Source organism: Heptranchias perlo, chromosome 2 (assembly GCF_035084215.1).
Source record: "Heptranchias perlo isolate sHepPer1 chromosome 2, sHepPer1.hap1, whole genome shotgun sequence".
Lineage (NCBI taxonomy): Eukaryota > Metazoa > Chordata > Chondrichthyes > Hexanchiformes > Hexanchidae > Heptranchias > Heptranchias perlo.
Window position 1 is genome coordinate 138,578,318 of NC_090326.1, and position 20,127 is coordinate 138,598,444.

A 20,127-nucleotide genomic window follows, 5' to 3' on the forward strand; every position below is an offset into this window, starting at 1 on the left:
AAGACTGAGATGAGGAGGAATTTCTTCACTCAGAGGGTTGTGAATCTTTGGAATTCTCTACCCCAGAGGGCTGTGGATGCTGAGTCATTGAATATATTCAGGGCTGAGATTGATAGATTTTTGGACTCTAGGGGAATCAAGGGATATGGGGATCGGGCAGGAAAGTGGAGTTGAGGTTGAAAGTCAGCCATGATCTGATTGAATGGCGGAACAGGCTCAAGGGGCCATATGGCCTACTCCTGCTCCTATTTCTCATGTTTCTTATGAAGCTAGGTCAGAATGTGTGTCAAATACAGACAGGATGGACACTGCTGTCACCATTTTGATAGCAGACTCACATACCATGTGTATTTAAACAAATAACTTTATCTCCTTCAAGCATAGAATCATAGAATGGTCACGGCACAGAAGCAGGCCATTCAGCCCATCGAGCCCATGCTGGAAAAACAAAAGCAGATATTTTTGTTTTTCCCTTTTATTGCCGTTACTCTTGCCAACCATTATCACCAATGCTGTGTGTGGAGTTGGGTATGAATAATATGGAAGAGAAATTACCTCATTTACAAGATCAATGTTTTATTCAGCAACCGTGTGCTTATTTGTTGAACCTCAATATCCCAGCCAGAAACCTATCAAAAAAGTATTACCTCCAGGATCAAGCTTCATTTGCAGGACATCTATGTATAATTATATATGTATAATCTTACACACTACGTTAGCATATGAATCACATGGTAAACTTGGGAGAGGATAGTTACTGTGTATTTCCTAGTCAAAGTATGAAGATGCTGATCAACAGAAATAATTTAGCCAAAAAGTACAGGTATGAGGAAGGAAGCAGCAGAAGTGACAGAATGCCAAGAACAAGTAGTTGAGCCTCAGATTCGCCCATCAGCTAAACTCCTGATCTTCAGGCAAAGTTTGGACAGTTTTCAGTTGAACCAGCTGATGAGCAGTAGAAGTAATGAATTCCAGAGAGGGGATCCAGAACTTGTAAACAAAGCAAATGTCAACAGTTTGGGAAGGAAAAGATTTCTAATCCTTTAACCTCGCCCAGATAAGTTGACAATAGAAGACACATCAGATTTCACTCACTGTAATGTTACTCAACTGTGTGACAGTAAGGCACTGTATTGTTTATTTCCCCTTGTCAAGTGGAATTATTTAGTCCTCAATCAAGCTGAATTGATCATTGAATCTAACAACTATCCTGGTTGACTGTAATCTTCACTGCAGATGATACAAATTTTACAAAAATCAATTTCCATGCATGGGATTAAGAATGAGGAGCAGTTTTCAATCTGCGTAACCCCTCCCAACATTAAAAGTGTTTACTAAATACAAAAAATTTGATGTAAAATGTCAGTGGCCACAAGCATCTATGTAGATTATAATACATCAATTCTGCTTCACTTCTCACGGAAGCAGCATACAGGTCCAATTCACTTAATTGTAACAGCTATCAATCAGGCTTTCCAGCTGCTTTACCAGAAGCAAAAAGTAACACCTTCAGGAGGCAAAAGTAACCTTTGAGAGATGGTAATTGGAAAAAGAAATATACAATGGTAGAGCCAATAACCCAGAAGCATTTTACATCATTTCCAAAGCTGCAGATGCTTAAGGTTGCAACAAACCGGAAGCAGCCTTTCTTTGCTGCAGCCCACTTTGCACATCATCTTTTGCTGGCCCCAGTTAATATAAACTTCCTTCACATTGATCTTGGAGGGATGCTTGCGTTGCCGACTCACGGGTTTGCACATTAGAGGGCAATCGCTATGTAAGATTGTTGGATTCATTCGGATCGACCACCAGTAAGACCCAGTTTAAAAAAAAGTCGTACTTTGCCTGACATCAGTAGTAGGGAAAATGCTAGAATCAATTATTAAGGATGTAGTAACAGGGCACTTAGAACATCATGTTCTTTAGATTTGAGGTTAGGATCAGATCAGCCATGATCTTATTGAATGGCGGAGCAGGCTCGAGGGGCCGATTGGCCTACTCCTGCTCCTATTTCTTATGTTCTTAATATGATTAGGCAGAGTCAACACAGTTTTATGAAAGGGAAATCGTGTTTGACAAATCTATTAGAGTTTTTCTGAAGGTGTAACTAGCAGGGTAGATAAGGGGGAACCAGTGGATGTAGTATATTTGGATTTTCAAAAAGCATTCAATAAGGTGCCACACAAGAAGTTGTTGCACAAGATTTGGGTTCATGGGGATGGGGGTAATATATTTGCATGGATAGAGGATTGGTTAACTGACAGAAAACAGAGAGTAGGAATAAATGGGTCATTCTCAGATTGGCAGGCTGTAACTAGTGGAGTGCTGCAAGGATCGGTGCTTGGGCCTCAGCTCTTTACAATCTATATTAATGACTTAGATGAAGGGACTGAGTGTAATGTATCCAAGTTTGCTGATGATACAGAGCTAGGTGGGAAAGTAAGCTGTGGGGAGGACACAAAGAGTTTGCAAAGGGATATAGACAGGTTAAGTGAGTGGGCAAGAAGGATGGAGTACAATGTGGGGAAATGTGAGATTATTCACTTTGGTAGGAAAAATAGAAAATTTTTTAAATGGTGAGAAACTATTAAATGTTGGTGTTTGGAGAGATTTGGATGTTCTTGTACACGAAACACAGAAAGTTAGCATGCAATTAGCAAGCAATTAGGAAGGCAAATGCTATGTTGGCCTTTATTACAAGGGGGTTGGAGGACAAGAGTAAGGAAGTCTTGCTGCAATTGTAAAGGGCTTTGGTGAGACCACGCCTGAAGTACTATGTACAGTTTTGGTCTCCTTACCTAAGGGAGGATATACTTGCCTTGGAGGCGGTGCAGTGAAGGTTCACTAGATTAATTCCTGGGATGAGAGGGTTGTCCTACGATGAAAGATTGAGTAGATGGGCCTATACTCTCTGGAGTTTAGAAGAATGAGAGGTGATCTCATTGAAACATATAAGGATCTAAGAGGGCTTGACAGAGTAGATGCTGAGAGGATGTTTCCCTTGGCTGGAGAGTCTAGAACTAGGGGACATAGTCTCAGGATAAGGGGTTGGACATTTAGGACTGAGATGAGGAGGAATTTCTTCACTCAGAGAGTCGTGACTCTTTGGAATTCTCTACCCCAGAGGGTTGTGGATGTTGAATCATTGAATATATTCAAGGCTGAGATCAATAGATTTTTGGAGTCTAGGGGAATCAAATGATATGGGGATTGGGCGGGAAAGTGGAGTTGTGGTCGAAGATCAACCATGATCTTATTGAATGGTGGAGCAGGCTCGAGGGGCCGTATGGCCCACTCCTGCTCCTATTTCTTATGTTCTTATGTTGTCAACTGACATATAATCAACTTATAATGAACCTTGAATGCAAACAACTCAACACAGAGTTTTAAAAATTGATAAAATAAATATGTCCCAAAATGACCTTTCGTTCCCTTGTAGTTCTTCCAACATATGCCGTTTTATCCCAAGACATATTAAAATAACATTGTGTAATGCGTGGCATCTGATCATCAAATGCCAAATTTCAAGCTCATGATTTCAGCTAAATCATACTTTAAAGCAATTCAGTAACATAACCATTGCAAATTGTGCTGCGTTGTTGAGAGATGCCACTCTTCAGAAGAAACGTCTGCCCATTTATCTGGACATTAAAGATCCAATGGCACTATTTGAAGAGAAGGGAGCTCTGGCCTTCCTTGATTGCCACCAAAAGCAGATGAACTAATCATTCATCTCAATGCAGTTTGTCAGATATTGCTGAGCACAAAATAACTGCTGCAGAACAATGTCGACAAAACAATGTTCAGTGCATTTTATGGTAATGCACTGCGAGCGGAACTGAGATATTTCTGAGATTTGATGAGCACTATTTAAATGCAAGTCTTTCTTAATTTCAGCACTTTAGGGTCCTGTGGGGTCTTCAAGAACATCAAGCTATATAGTAGGGGGAATGTTGGTGATAGTTAAGTGGGCTTCGACCTGCAATGTAGGGCTCCACTATAATCTTAACAGTAATATTTTGCAATGGTGGGGGGGGCGGGGGGAAGAAGGGATGATTAAGAGAAATATTTTACAGACATGAACGACACCAGATTGAAAACACTTGCAATCCAAAACAAGACTATTTGGTATCGGAACACTCATGGCTTAAAATAGAGCTTGAAGAAGAGCATTTCCACGGAGAGCAAGGGCTGCAGTACTTGCATCTTCACACAGATGAATATCACAAATAGGCTGCAAAACAAAGCATTCTACTTGTTTGGAGGTGTGTTGGGATGCAAATCACCATTGGGACTGCAATTCACAACCATAAAAGGCCTGAGGTGAATAGCTTAACCACTACTCCACTGACTTACTGGATTTGGTTTTAAATTATTAATATTCAGTTTTAAGTAAATAAAGTGGACTCTAGACTATATAACCTCTATTGATCTGAACTATGGAACTTTCTGAACTGCATTTGCACCTCCATACCAATTGAACCTTTGACTGCCGACACTGCTATGTACTTGTTTACTGACCTAAGCTGTCTTTGAAGCAAGGCAAATATTGAAGAACCTCCTATACTGTAGTCTCTTCCGTTGCACTTAAATGTGCTCATTTCATTGTTTAAAGATTACCTGGAAATGCATCAGCAGGAACCCTTGCAATACAGGTCTATGGAATGGGGGCAGGAAACAGGAAAGAGAGGAGGCCTCCCAAAATGTTTGTTGAGGACAGAATTTGAATCTTTCTTCCAGAATTGAGGGTAATGCTGGGATGTGAAACCATCCAGGATACTGCAAAGCATTTCTTTTATCATTCCATGATTTGCAATGGTGATGTTATACATGTTGAATTGAATACCTAATACCGTTTACTATTTCTTTTTGCAGTTAAAACACTTAAACTAAAATTAATATTTTTATTAGAAAAAGGGTAGCCTTCAGTCATCTATTTTAACTGATATCCTGACCTTTGTTTTTTTTAAAATTCTGATTAACATCTCCTTTTACTTTGCCTGTAATACAGCAAAATAGAGCAGAAGGTGAAGGAGGGTTGTCAGCAGCTAAATATCATCACATTTTCATCAATAATTCAAAAGCCATGACTCCCTTCTTCCTGAAACTTAGAAGTTTGATTTGCAATGTTTTGAAAGGACAAGTTATCCATGTATGCTAACTAGGCATAATTTGCAACTTCAAATGTTAATTAAGAAATACTCAAAAGCCATGTTCCATCTTTATGGAACTCGCAGAGTACGTTAGTTATGCTAAAAAGGGAGAAGTTTGCTAATTGGACCGTATTTACATATGCAAATGAATAGTCCAAAATCATTTTCCCACTGCAATTAAAATAGCACAAATGCTGCTTTACTAGCAGTCCTATGGTATGGGTACATTTGTGTCTGCTTTCATTTGTACAGATGCAATTTCTACATTGAAATTCTAATTTGTACATTATACTTCATCCAGTGATTGAAGTGTAAATTCTATGGAATAACTTTAAAAAAATCTAAAGAACTCAACATTCTCTTCAGTATTTGATGCATTTCTTTCACCAAAGAATACATTCCTTGGATCTTTGATTCTCAATTTATGCATGCTACAAGAGGATGTGGAAGCTCTGGAGAAAGTGTAGAGAAGAGCGACAAGAATGAATCCAAGTGACTTATGAAGAAAGATTTAAAAAGCTAAATCTCGACAGCCTGGAGAAAGATGATTAGAGGGGGAGCTTGTTGAAGCATATAAAGTTTAATCTTCAACTTTTTCCAGGGTCATCAACCTGAAACATTAACTCTGTTTCTTTCACCACAGATGCTGCCTGACCTGCTAAGTATTTCCAGCATTTTCTGTTCTTATTTTATATTAACTATTAAATGGATTAGGTAAGGTAAATACCGATATAACTGTTAAAATAAGCCAGGACAGGAACATAGGAGCAGGAGTCGGCAATTCAGCCCCTCGAGCCTGTTCCACCATTCAATGAGATCATGGCTGATCTGTTTCCTAACTCCATCCACCTGCCTTGGCTCCATATTCCTAAATACCCTTGGCTAGCAAAAATCTATCAATCTCAGATTTTATTAATCGAGATAGCATCTACTGCTTTTTGTAGGAGAGGGGTCCGGCGCTTCTACCTTTGCGTGAAGAAGTGTTTCCTAACTTCTCTCCTGAATAGCCTGGTTCTGATTTTAAGGTTATGTCCCCTTGTCCTAGACTCCCCCAATAATGGAAAAGGTTTCTCTCTATCTACCCTATCAATTCCATTCAAAATCTAAAACCTCAATCAAATCACCCCTTAATCTTCTATATTCCAGGGAACACAAGGCTAGTTTATGTAATCTCTCCTCATGATTTGGAGCCCAGATAACATTCTGGTTAATCTGCACTGCACTCCTTCCAAGGCCAATATATCCTTTCTAAGGTGCAGTGCCCAGAACTGTACACGGTACTCCAGAGGTGGTCTAACCAGGGCTTTATATAGCTGTAGCAAAACTTCCTCCCCTTTATATTCTAGCCCTTTAGTTATGAAGGCAAACATTCCATCAGCCTTTTTGATTGTATCTGACTACTACATTTTAGTGATCTGTGTACAAGGGCCCCTAAATTTCTTCGGACCTCCACTGTTCCTAGCTTTTCACCATTTAAAAAATATTCAGATCTATCCTTTTTTGTCCAAAATGGATGACCTCACACTTATCTACGTTGAAATCTATCTGCCACAGTTTTGCCCACTCACTTAATCTATCAATATCTCTTTGTAATTTTATGCTCCCGCCTACACTACTTATTATGCCACCAATCTTTGTGTCATTGGCAAACTTGGATATATGGCTCTCCACTGTGTTATCTAAGTCATTAACAAATGTAGTGAATAGTTAATAGTTGAGGCTCCAGCACAGATCCTGTGGGACACCACTAGTCACTTCCTTCCAATTCGAGTACATACCCATTTATCCCCACTCTCTGTCTTCTACCGCCTAACTAATCTCCTAACCAGGTCAATAATTTGCCTTCAATTTCATGAGCTTCAATTTTAGCTAACAGTCTCTTATGTGTAACCTTATCGAATGCCTTCTGGAAGTCCATATAAACTACATCCATAGACATTCCCCTGTCGACTACTTTAATTACTTCCTCAAAAAAATCAATTAGGTTCATTAGGCATGACCTACCCTTTACAAATCTATATTCTCTCTCTCGAATCAGCTCAAATTTCTCCAAGTGATCAGTCACCCTGTCCTTAATTATGGATTCCAACAACTTCCCCACAACAGATGTTAGACTAACAGGTCTATAATTTCCTGGTTTCTCTTTCTCTCACTTTTCTTAAATAATGGAGTTACATTTGCGATTTTCCAATCTAAAGGGACAATTCCTGAATCGAGAGCGCTTTGGAAAATTATGGCTAAAGCATCTGCAATTCATCTACTTCTTTTAAAACCCTGCGCTGGAAACCATTGGGCTTTGGGGATTTGTCAGTCTTTGATGCCATTACTTTTTCTGATACTATTTTCTTAGTGAGTTTACCTTTATTGAGTTCCAGTCCTTGATTCATTATTAGTTTCCCTGGAATGTCAGGGAAATTATCCCCTTCCTCTATTGTGAAGATTGACACAAAGTAATTATTCAACAGGTCTGCCATTTCCTTATTTTCATTTGCAATATTACCTGCATCTGTTTTTAAAGGGCCCACTTTACTATTGACTACCCTTTTTCTTCTAGTATAATTGCAAACATTTTTTGTGTTAATTTTGATATCCCTCGCAAGTTTCTTTTCATATTCTCTTTTTGCAGCTCTTACCAACCTTTTTTTGTCTTCCTTCACTGTTTTTTATATCTTTCCCAGTCCCCTGGATCTACACTATTCTTTGCACTTTTGTACGCTCTTTCCTTTAGTTTTATGTTATTTCTCACCTCTTTTGTCAACCATGGCTGTTTTATTTGCTAAGTAGTGCTCTTGCCCCTGAGGGGTACATACTGGTCCTGTATTAAGCTAAATTCTTTTTTGAACACCTTCCACTATAGTTTTACACGTTAACAGTTTTGACCAGTTTGCTGTCGTCAGTCTCTGTCTCATCCTGTTAAAGTTAGCATTACCAAAATCTAGAATCTTAGTAACTGAAGTTTGTCCTTTTCAAACTCAACATTGAATTCAATCACATTATGATCACTGTTAGTTAATAATCTAACAGTAAGGGAACCAAGTAATTTTCATTACTCATTACTAAATCTGGTATGGCCTGCTCTCTTGTTGGTTCTGGAACATATTGCTCCAGAAAACTACCCTGAATGCACTTAAGAAATCCACTAACTTTCTGACACAAGCTATTCTGTTCTTCCCAATCTATATGAAAATTAAAGTCACCCAATAAAACAACTCTGCTTTTGCTACAAGCCTCTCCAATCTCTGAATTAATGCATTCTGCCATTTCATTGCTGCTACCAGGAGGCCTGTGGGCAACTCGCTTATTCCTCAATTCTAATCAGAGTCTCCATTGAATGCTTTCCCTTACCGATATCCTCTCTTACTAATGTTGTAATAGTATCTATAATCAATAAAGTTACCCCTCTTCCTCTTCCAGTTTTACTATCCTTTCTAAAGACCTTATAACCTGGAATATTTAACTTCCAATCATGACCAGCTTGCAGCCATGAGTCATTAATGGCCACCACGTCATACCCTCTAAGCTGTATTTGAGCCTCTAATTCACTCAACTTATTTCTTATGCTCCGTCTGTTAGTATATAAAATCCTTATTTGGGCAAGAGACCCTAACGTGTCCTTCTGCCCTGATGCTGTCTTTCTCTCACCATTTAACTTAACATGTATCTTATTTGTCACTCCTGCTGTAACTACTTTAGTCATTTTAGTATTCCCTTCGCCTGGAGTATCTACAACACTGTTTGTGACCTCAACTCTGCTCTTATCCCTGTTTAAAAAATCTTTAAACTAACATTTTCACTACTGTTTCTGACAGCCCTCCCCCCATTTATTAGTTTAAAGTCCTTATTACCACCCTATTTATCCTTTCCACTTGGACCCTGGTTCCAGTCCAGTTCAGGTACAGCCCGTCCCAACGGTTCGGCTCCCTCCTGTCCAGATACTGGTGCCAGTGTCCCATGAAATGGAACCCCTCCTTCCCACACCACTCCTTCAGCCACGTGTTCACCTTCCTGATCCGTTTGTCACCTTCCTGATCTGATCAGGATAATAGAACCAGAGGTCATGAGTATAAACCAGTGGAAAATAAATTTAGAAGGAACATCTTCACCAAAAGGGTGATAAATGTCTGGAACAATCTGCCAGGTAAGACCTAACATCTGAGGCATTCAATCCACAGTTGGATACCAGGATGGGAGGGTTAGAATAATAGAGGGACAGGTTGCAGTGGGCTTTTTCCTTGGCTTTTTCTGATATTAATAACTATGTTTTTCTGTACAGCACAAATCTACAAAGGCTCACATAATTCTAAACCCGCTCCTCCACAAGGAGATAAACGGATTAATGTCAAAGACCAGTTATTCATGGAATACTGAATCGTGCTCAGCACAAAACTTGAGAGCACTGCTGGGTCAGTTAACATAAGACATTTATTTTCCACAAACCCGCAACATGTATTCTGTTGATGCGACTGATTTGAATTTAAAATTCTTAGAATCATAGAAGTTTACAACATGGAAACAGGCCCTTCGGCCCAACATGTCCATGTCGCCCAATTTATACCACTAAGCTAGTCCCAATTGCCTGCACTTGGCCCATATCCCTCTATACCCATCTTACCCATGGAACTGTCCAAATGCTTTTTAAAAGACAAAATTCCAGACACTCACCACCCTTTGAGTCAAAAAATTGCCCCTCTGGACCCTTTTGTATCTCTCCCCTCTCACCTTAAATCTATGCTCCCTCGTTATAGACTCCCCTACCTTTGGGAAAAGATTTTGACGATCTACCTTATCTATGCCCCTCATTATTTTATAGACTTCTATAAGATCACCCCGAAACCTCCTACTCTCCAGAGAAAAAAGTCTCAGTCTATCCAACCTCTCCCTATAAGTCAAACCATCAAGTCCCGGCAGCATTTGACCGAGTGTGGCACCAAGGAGCCCGAGTAAAATTGAAGTCAATGGGAATCAGGGGGAAAACTCTCCAGTGGCTGGAGTCATACCTCGCACAAAGGAAGATGGTAGTGGTTGTTGGAGGCCAATCATCTCAGCCCCAGGGCATTGCTGCAGGAGTTCCTCAGGGCAGTGTCCTAGGCCCAACCATCTTCAGCTGCTTCATCAATGACCTTCCCTCCATCATAAGGTCAGAAATGGGGATGTTCGCTGATGACTGCACAGTGTTCAGTTCCATTCGCAACCCCTCAGATAATGAAGCAGTCCGAGCCCGCATGCAGCAAGACCTGGACAACATCCAGGCTTGGGCTGATAAGTGGCAAGTAACATTCGCGCCAGACAAGTGCCAGGCAATGACCATCTCCAACAAGAGAGAGTCTAACCACCTCCCCTTGACATTCAACGGCATTACCATCGCCGAATCCCCCACCATCAACATCCTGGGGGTCACCATTGACCAGAAACTTAACTGGACCAGCCATATAAATACTGTGGCTACGAGAGCAGGTCAGAGGCTGGGTATTCTGCGGCAAGTGACTCACCTCCTGACTCCCCAAAGCCTTTCCACCATCTACAAGGCACAAGTCAGGAGTGTGATGGAATACTCTCCACTTGCCTGGATGAGTGCAGCTCCAACAACACTCAAGAAGCTCGACACCATGCAAGATAAAGCAGCCCGCTTGATTGGCACCCCATCCACCACCCTAAACATTCACTCCCTTCACCACCGGCGCACTGTGGCTGCAGTGTGCACCATCCACAGGATGCACTGCAGCAACTCGCCAAGGCTTCTTCGACAGCACCTCCCAAACCCGCGACCTCTACCACCTAGAAGGACAAGGGCAGCAGGTGCATGGGAACAACACCACTTGCACGTTCCCCTCCAAGTCACACACCATCCCGACTTGGAAATATATCGCCGTTCCTTCATTGTCGCTGGGTCAAAATCCTGGAACTCCCTTCCTAACAGCACTGTGGGAGAACCATCACCACACGGACTGCAGCGGTTCAAGAAGGCGGCTCACCACCACCTTCTCGAGGGCAATTAGGGATGGGCAATAAATGCCGGCCTTGCCAGCGACGCCCACATCCCGTGAACGAATAAAGAAAAAAAAAAGCATCCTAGTAAATCTTTTCTGCACTCTTTCTAGTTTAATAATATCCTTTCTATAATAAGGTGACCAGAACTGTACACAGTATTCCAAGTGTGGCCTTACTAATGTCTTGTACAACTTCAACAAGACATCCCAACTCCTGTATTCAATGTTCTGACCAATGAAACCAAGCATGCTGAATGCCTTCTTCACTACCCTATCCACCTGTGACTTCACTTTCAAGGAGCTATGAACCTGTACTCCTCGATCTCTTTGTTCGATAACTCTCCCCAACGCCCTACCATTAACGGAGTAGGTCCTGGCCCGATTCGATCTACCAAAATGCATCACCTCACATTTATCTAAATTAAACTCCATCTGCCATTCATCAGCCCACTGGCCCAATTTATCAAGATCCCGTTGCAATCCTAGATAACCTTCTTCACTGTCCACAATGCCACCAATCTTGGTGTCATCTGCAAACTTACTAACCATGCCTCCTAAATTCTCATCCAAATCATTAATATAAATAACAAATAACAGCGGACCCAGCACCGATCCCTGAGGCACACCGCTGGTCACAGGCCTCCAGTTTGAAAAACAACCCTCGACAACCACCCTCTGTCTTCTGTCGTCAAGCCAATTTTGTATCCAATTGGCTACCTCACCTTGGATCCCATGAGATTTAACCTTATGTAACAACCTACCATGCGGTACCTTGTCAAAGGCTTTGCTAAAGTCCATGTAGACCAGGTCTACTGCACAGCCCTCATCTATCTTCTTGGTTACCCCTTCAAAAAACTCAATCAAATTCATGAGACATGATTTTCCACTCACAAAACCATGCTGACTGTTCCTAATCAGTCCCTGCCTCTCCAAATGCCCGTAGTTCGTGTCTCTCAGAATACCCTCTAACAACTTACCCACTACAGATGTCAGGCTCACCGGTCTGTAGTTCCCAGGCTTTTCCCTGCCGCCCTTCTTAAACAAAGGCAGAACATTTGCTACCCTCCAATCTTCAGGCACCTCACCTGTAGCTGTCGATGATTCAAATATCTCTGCTAGGGGACCCGCAATTTCCTCCCTAACCTCCCATAACGTCCTGGGATACATTTCATCAGGTCCCGGAGATTTATCTACCTTGATGCGCGTTAAGACTTCCCAGGTAATAGAAAATAATTTTTTATACTTATTACTTTGCTGATTTCAGACAGATGGAGCGTGACATACGCGACAAAACTGCACAATAAAACCCAACAAAATAAATGAAACTCCCTAAAAATAGTTCAAGCATTTTAAACTAAGCAGTACATTTCAGCAATGGGTGGCTTATGAAAAATTGAACTTTTCTAACTATAAGAACTCAAGACTTTTTAGGAACAAGAAAAGAGCATTATAGAATCATAGAATCATAGAAGTTACAACATGGAAACAGGCCCTTCGGCCCAACATGTCCATGTCGCCCAGTTTATACCACTAAGCTAGTCCCAATTGCCTGCACTTGGCCCATATCCCTCGATACCCATCTTCCCCATGTAACTGTCCAAATGCTTTTTAAAAGACAAAATTGTACCCGCCTCTACTACTGCCTCTGGCAGCTCGTTCCAGACACTCACCACCCTTTGAGTGAAAAAATTGCCCCTCTGGATCCTTTTGTATCTCTCCCCTCTCACCTTAAATCTGTGCCCCCTCGTTATAGACTCCCCTACCTTTGGGAAAAGATTTTGACTATCGACCTTATCGATGCCCCTCATTATTTTATAGACTTCTATAAGATCACCCCTTAACCTCCTACTCTCCAGGGAATAAAGTCCCAGTCTGTCTAACCTCTCCCTGTAAGTCAAACCATCAAGTCCCGGTAGCATCCTAGTAAATCTTTTCTGCACTCTTTCTAGTTTAATAATATCCTTTCTATAATAGGGTGACCAGAACTGTACACAGTACTCCAAGTGTGGCCTCACCAATGCCCTGTACAACTTCAACAAGACATCCCAACTCCTGCATTCAATGTTCTGACCAATGAAACCAAGCATGCTGAATGCCTTCTTCACCACCCTATCCACCTGTGACTCCACTTTCAAGGAGCTGTGAATCTGTACTCCTAGATCTCTTTGTTCGATAACTCTCCCCAACGCCCTACCATTAACGGAGTAGGTCCTGGCCCGATTCGATCTACCAAAATGCATCACCTCACATTTATCTAAATTAAACTCCATCTGCCATTCATCGGCCCACTGGCCCAATTTATCAAGATCCCGTTGCAATCCTAGATAACCTTCTTCACTGTCCACAATGCCACCAATCTTGGTGTCATCTGCAAACTTACTAACCATGCCTCCTAAATTCTCATCCAAATCATTAATATAAATAACAAATAACAGCGGACCCAGCACCGATCCCTGAGGCACACCGCTGGACACAGGCATCCAGTTTGAAAAACAACCCTCGACAACCACCCTCTGTCTTCTGTCGTCAAGCCAATTTTGTATCCAATTGGCTACCTCACCTTGGATCCCATGAGATTTAACCTTATGTAACAACCTACCATGCGGTACCTTGTCAAATGCTTTGCTGAAGTCCATGTAGACCACGTCTACTGCACAGCCCTCATCTATCTTCTTGGTTACCCCTTCAAAAAACTCAATCAAATTCGTGAGACATGATTTTCCTCTCATAAAACCATGCTGACTGTTCCTAATTAGTCCCTGCCTCTCCAAATGCCTGTAGATCCTGTCCCTCAGAATACCCTCTAACAACTTACCCACTACAGATGTCAGGCTCACTGGTCTGTAGTTCCCAGGCTTTTCCCTGCCGCCCTTCTTAAACAAAGGCAGAACATTTGCTACCCTCCAATCTTCAGGCACCTCACCTGTAGCGGTGGATGATTCAAATATCTCTGCTAGGGGACCCGCAATTTCCTCCCGAACCTCCCATAACGTCCTGGGATACATTTCGTCAGGTCCCGGAGATGTATCTACCTTGATGCGCGTTAAGACTTCCAGCACCTCCCTCTCTGTAATATGTACACTCCTCAAGACATCACTATTTATTTCCCCAAGTTCCCTAACATCCATGCCTTTCTCAACCGTAAATACCGATGTGAAATATTCATTCAGGATCTCACCCATCTCTTGTGGTTCCGCACATAGATGACCTTGTTGATCCTTAAGAGGCCCTACTCTCTCCCTAGTTACCCTTTTGCCCTTTATGTATTTGTAGAAGCTCTTTGGATTCACCTTTGCCTGATCTGCCAAAGCAATCTCATATCCCCTTTTTGCCCTCCTGATTTCTCTCTTAACTCTACTCCGGCAATCTCTATACTCTTCAAGGGATCCACTTGATCCCAGCTGCCTATGCATGTCATATGCCTCCTTCTTATTTTTGACTAGTGCCTCAATCTCCCGAGTCATCCAAGGTTCCCTACTTCTACCAGCCTTGCCCTTCACTTTATAAGGAATGTGCTTACCCTGAACCCTGGTTAACACACTTTTGAAAGCCTCCCACTTACCAGACGTCCCTTTGCCTGCCAACAGACTCTCCCAATCAACTTCTGAAAGTTCCTGTCTAATACCATCAAAATTGGCCTTTCCCCAATTTAGAATTTTAACTTTTGGGCCAGACCTATCCTTCTCCATAGCTATCTTAAAACTAATGGAATTATGATCACTTGTCCCAAAGTGATCCCTCACTAACACTTCTGTCACCTGCCCTTCCTTATTTCCCAAGAGGAGGTCAAGTTTTGCCCCCTCTCTAGTCGGGCCATCCACATACTGAATGAGAAATTCCTCCTGAATACACTCAACAAATTTCTCTCCATCCAAGCCCCTAATGCTATGGCTGTCCCAGTCAATGTTGGGAAAGTTAAAGTCCCCTACTATTACCACCCTATTTTTCTTGCAGCTGTCTGTAATCTCCTTACATATTTGCTCCTCAATTTCCCGTTGACTATTTGGGGGTCTGTAGTACAATCCTATCAAAGTGATCTCTCCCTTCTTATTTTTCAGTTCTACCCATATGGACTCAGTGGGCGAACCCTCGGATATATCCCCTCTCACGACTGCCGTGATGTTCTCCCTAATCAAGAACGCAACTCCCCCTCCTCTCTTACCTCCTGCTCTATCTTTCCTATAGCATCTGTACCCTGGAACATTGAGCTGCCAGTCCTGCCCCTCCCTTAGCCATGTTTCAGTAATAGCTATAACATCCCAGTCCCATGTACCCATCCATGCCCTGAGTTCATCTGCCTTGCCCATCAGACTTCTTGCATTGAAATAAATGCAGTTTAATCTAGACTTCCCTTGGTCTTTGCCCTGCTTTCTCAGACCATCTGTCCGGTCATGTTCTGTGCACTCTCCCTTACTGCCTTTTGTTTCTGTCACCACTTTATTTCCCACTGACTTCCTGCATCGGTTCCCATCCCCCTGCCACATTAGTTTAAACCCTCCCCAACAGCACTGGCAAACACTCCCCCTAGGACATTGGTTCCAGTCCTGCCCAGATACAGACCGTCCAATTTGTACTGGTCCCACCTCCCCCAGAACCGGTTCCAATGGCCCAGGAATTTGAATCCCTCCAGCTTGCACCATCTCTCAAGCCACGTATTCATCTTAGCTATCCTGTCATTCCTACTCTGACTAACCCGTGGCACTGGTAGCAATCCTGAGATTACTACCTTTGAGGTCCTACTCTTTAGTTTAACTCCTAACTCCCTAAATTCAGCTTGTAGGACCTCATCCTGTTTTTTACCTATATCGTTGGTGCCTATATGCACCACGACAACTGGCTGTTCACCCTCCCCCTCCAGAATGTCCTGCAGCCGCTCCGAGACATCCTTGACCCTTGCACCAGGGAGGCAACATACCATCCTGGAGTCTCGGTTGCGTCCGCAGAAACGCCTGTCTATTCCCCTTACAATCGAGTCCCCTATCACTATTGCTCTGCCACTCTTTTTCCTGCCCTCCTGTGCAGCAGAGCCAGCCACGGTGCCATGAACCTGGCCACTGCCACCTTCCCCTGGTGAGCTATCTCCGCCAACAGTATCCAAAACGGTATACCTGTTTTGGAGGGAGATGACCGCAGGGGACCCCTGCACTGCCTTCCTACTCTTCCTCTGTCTGTTGGTCACCCATTCACTATCTCCCTCAGTAATTTTTATCTGCGGTGTGACCAACTCACTGAACGTGCTATCCACGACTTTCTCAGCATCGCGGATGCTCCAAAGTGAGTCCATCCGCAGCTCCAGAGCCGTCAAGCGGTCAAACAATAGCTGCAGCTGGACACACTTCCCGCAGGTGAAGGAATCAGGGATACAGGAAGGAGCCCTGAATTCCCACATCCCACAAGAGGAACATGACACGGCGCTGGGATCTCCTGCCATGACTTAACCCTTAAATTAGCTTAAGAGCATTAAGCGAAACAAGCTCATCCCTCTGTGTTGGAAAAATTCCCTGACAGCTTGAAAAATAAAGATGTTATGGAAATAAAAGCCAACACCCTACATTGCCATAGGTGCATAAATTTCACCTCACACCCCTCAATTTTCTTGTATTTCTACTCTTCTCTCCTGCTGGGCCATGGATTCACAGGTGGAAGCAGAGTTTTACATCAAAGAAGTAGGCCGTTTGGCCCTTTGTGTCTGTGCCAGCTCTTGAAATAGCTAACCACTTAGTCCCACTCTTCACTTTTCACTGGTGGAGACTAGTGTTTCCATCCTTCTAGTCCCTCACAGATAAAGAATGGCCCAACTGGCTACTGTGTATGTGGGAACCCAAACAGCCATTTTGATCAGGATACTCAATCATGGAGGCCATTACACCTAATCCTGTCCTCCTCTGATGCCCATACAAGCACTTTCTAGCTGGAGTCATGCAATACTTATGAGAAGCAGGAACCCAGGTGATTTTTCTGCACTCTGGCGGAGGCCAACTGTAGGGTCCCAACTCTTTACAGCTAACTTAGCATGGACCCTGAACTGAATCTGGGATCTTCTAGCCTATAAGTTACAAAATTCAAATAGAGCATATGCCACCATCTTAGAAAATAGACAATCAAGTTGCTGCGTAGTCTCACAAACTTGGACACAGTGCCGCCACCATCAAGCATTAGATTGATTTTAGGCAGCTCCATTGCTGCATTTCTACTGAGATAGACCTGCCAGTTTCTCAAGATGTTTAGTCTGAATACCTCAAACTTAATACCTCCATCAGCTAAAAAATATTACGGCAAACAAATAAATCATTCGAAAAGAATTCAGGAAAATGTCTGCAATAAAAAGGAGTTATAAAAAGAATAGTTTAAGCAATTATTCACTTGTTATATTTCCTTAGATTTGGTCTACGTGTCTTCTATTTTACAAATTAATTATTAGTGGCTAATTTCCAATGTGTTATATTATTTTAAAACATGCATGTTTCCACAACATTCACCTGAGGAAGGAGGAAGCCTCCGAAAGCTTGTGAATTTAAAATAAAATTGCTGGACTATAACTTGGTGCTGTAAAATTGTTTAAAATTTAAAACATGCATGTAGATTACCAAGTCAAGAGGTTGAGACAATGTAGAGCTCTGACAGATGAGCTTCCGTTTCTCCCAGTTGTTTAGACTCAACGCCCCAAGACACAATGAACTAATGTAGACAGCAACTTTTGTTTTAAAAAAACACAAGGACCTTGCAAGAAAACCTTTCGAAATCTCACACAAGCAGACAATACAAGAACTGCATTTCATTATAGCTACAATAGTGGGCTGTTCCAAATAACAATTTTTTTTGTATAGTTAGAGATTACAAGATTAATTGAAGTGATACCCCATTTATATCACAAAACTGCCTCAATTAAAAGCTATTCTACAATATTAAACATTTACTGTAGTGCCCAACGGCTAAAAAATCTTTAAAGCAATTGCATTTGTGCCATTTTAGGTATGCACAATCACTACAAAGTTACTTTATCAATCTGGTCAAAGATCTTCCCCAATGTCAGATGATTGTCTATACACGCCAGTAAATCTCTAAATTACTAGTCTTTTGAGACAGGCAACAAAGCTACTTCCTGAGGTAAGCCTTGGTGCCTTCACAAGCATGGATACTATGCCTTTAAATTGAAGTAATGGTTGGGCTAGGCCGGGGGGGGGGGGGGGGGGGTGGCGGGGACACACACACCCAGGAAAAGATACCAAATATTAAAATATATGAGATACTTCTCAAGAGTTGAGGAGGATTTTTCAGTGGTAACTTGGTAAAGTTCCATTTTCATGGAGCGTCCAGGCTGGTTTCAATCAAAGAGAAGCACTTGAGAGGCAACATTACTCCAACTCATTTTCCCTTTGTGTGAATGCACCACCTGGTACTGCATGTTGTAATTTAAAAAAGTTAAAAACAAAACTGGTAGCTCCTAAACAACTCCAAGTTTCAATTTCAATAGATATTGAAATATCTTTTGTCTATTTGCTGGTCGACATTAGCTATTATAAAATAACCAACACCCATTGATATTATAATTATATTAGTGACTTTTAAGCGCTGTCGCCAATTACTTAACTGACTAAATTGTTTTACTTGGATCAGTTGCTCGGAGGAATTTCAATAAGGCACCCAAAGAAATAAAAGCCATCTTGCATAACTAGGAGGGATATTAATATGCTGTCAATGCTTCTTGTAATTTACGTTTGAAGTATTTCAAAAAATACCTTATGAGGAGAGCGCTCAGTGACTGCGGTACATCATTTAAAATGAGGAGCACCATGCTAAAATCCTTTGTAACTTTGTCACTCTTGTGTCACATATTTTTGCCTTGAATATAATTCAGAATCCTACAGCCTGCTTTATATTTATACCTGGGGAATTAGAACAGCGGAGGCACCTCACCATTTTCACTGCTATGATATTTTTGAAACACAACGTGTTGCAGTGATTAGTAAGGTGTTGCAATGACTGGTAAGCCCTGTAAATTTTTTGAAAACTTCTACGTGGAGCAGCAAAAAGAATATTCGCTTTATGTAGTACAGAATCGTACCTCTCCTGTTCCTGTCTCATTCGTATTCGTTCGTCCTCGGATGGCAGAGTTTCTTCCACCTTGCCCTTGTTTGACCCTTTACGATCAAGCTTCCCAACTTTTTCTTCTTTACGATTTTTGCCAAACCTGTAGAGCACAATAGGTTGGAATAAATGCTCAACCCTTCAGAAATCATTTCATTTATTATGCATCATTTTGTTCCACTGAGGAACTTTTACAAGTAACAACCGTGTTCATTTTTACAGAGGTGTAACAACAGAGTGCACAACTTAATAAAGGCATGTCAAGACTTTGAGTTGGTTGGAGAAATAAATGTGACTCGACAGGCTTATTAAAAGGAATGTACACTTCCCAGGGTATTATTTTCTCCCCCCACCACCCCACTTCACCTAGAAGGACAAGGGCAGCAGGCACATGGGAACAACAGCACCTCATCCCACCTCACACTCCATCCCGACTTGGAAATATATCGCTGTTCCTTCATCGTCGCTGGGTCAAAATCCTGGAACTCCCTTCCTAACAGCACTGTGGGAGAACCTTCATCACATGGACTGCAGCGGTTCAAGAAGGCGGCTCACACCACCTTCTCAAGGGCAATTAGGGATGGGCAATAAATGCTGGCCTCGCCAGCGATGCCCACATCCCATGAACGAATAAAAAAAAACTTCTCAATCAGTGTTTTCCCCTCCCCAGCTCGCCAGAAGACTTGCATTGTTTGTTGAGCTACGGTTCCGTGACCACTGGTCACTCTCCAGTACCTTGCCCAAGTGACCTGTTCATTTGCAAATCTAAATACATTGTGTTAGCAGGTATTTCAACCATGCAGGGCCCAATCCTACCCACACCTAATGTCTAAACATATGCACTTCCAGTGAGGGCTGATCAGGAGAGGGAACCCCTTCCTAACCTGGGGCACTAAGAC

General features: G+C 42.2%; 1 protein-coding gene across 4 annotated transcripts in view; it reads right to left on the minus strand.

Moving 5' to 3' along the window:
• The window catches only part of LOC137344561 (partitioning defective 3 homolog), a 735,052-nt gene that overhangs the window by 71,424 nt on the left and 643,501 nt on the right, over positions 1–20,127 (minus strand). For all 4 annotated transcript variants that reach the window (XM_068007624.1, XM_068007617.1, XM_068007634.1 and 1 more), the window contains one exon: positions 19,206–19,331. In XM_068007624.1, the coding sequence (XP_067863725.1) occupies positions 19,206–19,331 (126 nt within the window). The remainder of the gene's footprint in view (positions 1–19,205; positions 19,332–20,127) is intronic.